The 5,000-nt window shown below is 33.1% G+C and overlaps 1 protein-coding gene across 1 annotated transcript in view; it reads right to left on the minus strand.

Moving 5' to 3' along the window:
- Positions 1 to 398: 398 nt before the first annotated feature.
- LOC135203972 (uncharacterized) overlaps positions 399 to 5,000 on the minus strand; it is a 63,851-nt gene continuing 59,249 nt past the window's right edge. Inside the window, exons 4-5 of the mRNA XM_064233897.1 lie at positions 1,407 to 1,526; positions 399 to 576 (exon numbers count right to left, since the gene is read on the minus strand). Coding sequence (XP_064089967.1) covers positions 399 to 576; positions 1,407 to 1,526 — 298 coding nt within the window. The remainder of the gene's footprint in view (positions 577 to 1,406; positions 1,527 to 5,000) is intronic.

The raw sequence follows: 5,000 nt of genomic DNA on the forward strand, positions 1-5,000 counted from the left end.
GAGGGCTGCAAACTAGTGTGTTGATTATCCACCCTCTAGTCATCAAACGTACCAAATTGCAGCTCTCTAGCCTCAGTAGTTTTTATTCTATTTAAGGTTAAAGTTAGCCATAATCGTACTTCTGGCAGCGCTATGGGTACCAACAACATAGGCCACCACTGGATCGTGGCTGAGTTTTATGGGCCGCTGGTATGATTTTTATGGGTCGTGGCATTTATTATTAGTTGATTGTACATATCACGCCTGCATAACACATTTAGTGCTATGAACTAACAGACAAAAACAACAACAGACCGCAAAAGCAAGACCATAAAACAGAAAGGCACAAAAGCAGAGATAACCCAAAGAAACCATTACTCCTTCCCCCCTCTAACAAGCAGTAAGTTAATTTCATAGAGTTATTCTATGAAGTAGATTCCGCAAGCACGGGAGGAGGAGGAGGAGGAGGAGGAGGAGGAGGAGGAGGAGGAGGAGGAGGAGGATCCTTTTGAAGGTGTATGAGCGCAATCTTTATTAGTTTCAATTATATCATCATCTTTTCCGTTTTCCTTCGAGATACGACCTACCTGAGGCTTACTGGGAGAAAACATGTAGTAGGTGGGGAGATAAAATATAATGTGGAAATGTATTTATTTCCCTCCAAGTCCTCAAAAGGAAAAAAGGATATTTATTTTCCTCCAAGTTCTAAAATATATATATATATTTATTTACCCTCCAAGGTCTCAAAACTAAAAAAGATTTATTTCCTTCTAAGTTCTCAAAAAAAAAAAAAAAAAAAATAGGGATATTTTTCTCACTCCAAGTTCTCAAAAAAAGGATATTCATTTCCCTCCAAGTTCTCAAAAAAAAAAAAAAAAAAAAAAAAAAGGAGAACTTGTGGAGATTGTGGACACTGCAGCAGATCAAATCTTCTGAAGGGAGATCAACGTAAGAATGGAGAAAATCATGAATTATATATATATACTATATATATATATATATATATATATCTAATACTATATATATTATATGTATAATTAATTAAAGGATAATATTTTTTTTTGTTTCGTTTCAGAATGTTAATAAATGACGCTGAATCAATCTACTAAAATAATGATTGCCATTTACAGGAAAGATTTCTAAGAAACAGGAGGTTTAAGTTGTTGATAAATGGGAGCTATTATTTAACCAAAAACTTCAAAACAGTATATACAAATATATATATATATATATTATATATATATGTATATATATATATATATATATCTACACATATATATATATATATATATATATATATACATATATATATATATATATATATATATATATATATATATACATATATATATATATATATATATATATATATATATATATATATATAATATATATATATATGAGAGAAAGAGAGAGAGAGACCTTACCTTACAGACCTTACATCTTGTTCGGGTTGCCCCAGGTCCCTCAGTTGTGAGGCACCTTCTAATTGTCTACCAGAGAGTTGCTTAGTACATCTTCCGGTATATTTTGCATCTTCCGATGGTCTGGGATGCAGTTTAGATATTTGTCGAGCTTATTCTTAAACACATCTACGCTCACTCCTGATATTCCTCAGATGAGCTGGACAACGCATTGAATAGACGCGCTGCATTATCGATGCTGGTGCGTAGTGGATAATGTCCTGTGTGCTTTCCTTATTTTTCCTGGTATAGTTTTGGGCACTATTAATATACCTCTGCTTGCTCTTTCTGATATTTTTAGTTCCATGATATTTTCTGCTATTCCTTGCTATCTGGTTTCCATGCCTGAATTATCATGTAGCGTTCTCTTCTCCTTTCTAGACTATATAATTTTAAGAATTGTAGTCTTTCCCAGTAGTCAAGGTCTTTAACTTCTTCTATTCTAGCTGTAAAGGGGACCTTTGTAACACTCTCTATTTGTGCAATATCCTTTGATAGTGTGGGTACCATATCATATTGCAAATATTCAAGTGGACTACGAACATATTTTTATAAAGCATAATCATGTGTTTCAGCTTTTCTTGTTTTGAAGTGCCGTAACAACATTCCCATTTTTGCTTTACATTTTGCCAACAAAGTTTGCTATTTGATCATTGCATAACATGTTCCTATTCATCATCACACCAAGGTCTTTAACTGCTTCCTTATTTGTGATTGTCTCATTATTAGGTCCCCTATATGCATATAGCTTTCCTTCTCTGTCTCCATAATTTATTGATTCAAATTTATCAGAGTTAAATACCATCCTATTTTCCTCTGCCCAATCATATACTTTGTTAAGTCTCTTTGTAGAGCGTTCCTATCTTCATCACAAGTAATTTCTCTACTTATTCTTGTGTCATCAGCGAAACTACTCACTACCGAATCCTTAACATTACTGTCTATGTCTTCAATCATAAAACAAACAATATTGCAGCTAGCACCGTACCTTGTGCACACCGGATATTACCTTGGTTTCATCCGATTTCTCATCGTTTGCAATAACTATCTGTTTTCTGTGTGTAAAAATTCTTTTAACCATCTTCCTACTTTATCTACGATATTTGTGTTTTCTAATTTTCTTTGCTAATATATTATGGTCTACTTTGTCAAAAGCTTTTGCAAAGTTCTAAAGTAAACCACATCTGTTTCATTTCCGCTTTTCATATTTTTGAATATGTTCTCACGGTGGACTAACAGTTGGGTTTGTGTACTTTTTCCGGGTACGAAACCGTGTTGTCCTATATTAAACAAATTATTTTTTATTAAATGTTTCATATATTCTTCATTACCCTTTCATACACTTTCATAATATGTGATGTAGACTCACAGGCTATAATTACTTGCCTCTAGTCTTGATCCACGTTTTGTTGAAAGTAGGGGTGATATATGCATAATTTGTGATCATCATAAATCTTGCCTGTATCTACACTTTTGTCTTAATAATATTGCAAGTGGCTTTGCGATAGAATGAACTACTTTCTTTAACAAAATAGCAGGGACTCCATCAGGCCCTGCAGCAGCTCCATTTTTAATTTCTATGTCAGCTAAACATATTCCACTATTTTCTTCCCATTACTTCTATATCATTATCTTCATTATCTATTCTAGGGGTGAATTCTCTCTTATATCGTTCTGCCAGTATGTTGCAAATTTCCTTTTTTTCATTCGTTAATCTCCCTTCAATTCTCAGAGGGCCTATTTCTATTCTTCTTTTATTCATCTTCTTCGCATATGAGTATAATAGTTTGGGGTTTTGCTTGATATTTGTTAATAGGGTTTTTTCTTCCAAGTCCCGTTTTTTCATTTTCTTTTGATTGTATAATCTTTTGTTCTGCATTTTCTATCTTACTTTTTGTTCTATAACTTTCCATGCATTTTTTTCTTTTGCAAGACCTTTTTTCCACTTTCTGATTTTCTGGAACAAGATCCTTCTGTCTCTTGGTATGCATGAATGATGTTTACTTTTCTTCTTCGGTATATATTTTTCCACTATTTTCTCCAATACTTTTATATAATATCTCCGTATTTACCCTTATGTCATCACTTACGAAAATGTTATCCCAATCTTTGTTTAATTCTTCATTAATTTCTGACCATTTTATATTTTTACTGTAGAAGTTGTATTTTCCATATCCTTCCCACTTTTTCATTTCTTGCTTATCTCTATTTTCACTTGCTTTGGAATGAGCTGTTAATTCTATGACATTATGGTCTGAAATACTCGCATTATAAACTATTATTTCTTAACATAATTCATCTCGTTCACAAATACTAGGTCTAAAGTATTTTCCTTTCTTGTTGGCAGTGAGTTATTTGTTGAATGTTGTCTAGTAGCATATCTAATAGCTTTTCAAATTGCCTCTTATCTTCTGCACTACTATTACTCTCTTTTTTATATGTATAAGTACAACCACAATCTCCTATTCGTTCTTTCCATTCTACGAAAGGAAGTTTGAAGTCACAAATTAGGAGAATAGTCAAGTCCTTGTGATTTCTACATATATCATCCAATTTTTCAATTATTAAGTCAAACTCTTTAGTATTAGGATTAAGAGAGAGAGAGAGAGAGAGAGAGAGAGAGAGAGAGAGAGAGAGAGAGAGAGAGAGAGAGAGAGAGAGAGAGAGAGAGAGAGTAAAATTTCCGCTTCGCCAAAGAAATCTGATCACTCTAGCATCACATAGGGGGAACCAAAACTAATTTGGGAACCTGCAGTGCAAATCCTCAACATCTAATAATTAGATTAATTCCGGAGTATTAACTCCTGAAGATGATAAAAAAGCATTAGATTATTACCACTGCTTGATTAAATCCGAGTTTTATCCAATATTATCCAATATTGGATAAAACTCGGCTTTAGTTTTCTTTTGCTTCCATTTAGTGACAGAGCAAATGCGAGAAAATATTTAATGCCAAGTAATTGAAGTTATTCTGATCTTTTTTCAAGCGCAAGATCGCTTTCATTTTTAATAAATGCAAAATTTTGTTCCCTTCAACAACTATAAAATCGGTGGTTTGAAAAGGGTCTCCAAGTTGCAGCTCATAGAGACGAAATGAGGAATAAAACCAAATTCAAACCAAGGGAAGCTGAAACGTGGATTTTTCCCATATCAGTATTAATTCAACATTTTCTTTCATTTTTTCCCCTTTTGGTAAGTTTTAATATTACGTTCCTCCAATACTTTACGTATAATGAAGTTGAAAATTTCCTGATGACTCTAAATTTAAGAACAGGGAAATACAGAAAAAAAGAGAAAAAGTCAACACTTCATCATTTTATAACCGAAGGGGAAAAAGGAGAAAGAAAATAAAGCCAATAAAAGAGGAAAACCAAACAATGAGGAGAATGAGGAGACTCCTTTGAAGATCAAAGATAAATCAATGGAGATCTGCAAACAAAAAAATAAAAATCAGCGCACAAAGAGAGATAATTACAGATCAAAGGAAGAGGGTGAGCACAAAAGAGGGGTGACAAGAAGGGGGTGATAACAGGCAGACAAACAGACAATTAGGAAACA

This window comes from Macrobrachium nipponense, chromosome 44 (assembly GCF_015104395.2).
Source record: "Macrobrachium nipponense isolate FS-2020 chromosome 44, ASM1510439v2, whole genome shotgun sequence".
Lineage (NCBI taxonomy): Eukaryota > Metazoa > Arthropoda > Malacostraca > Decapoda > Palaemonidae > Macrobrachium > Macrobrachium nipponense.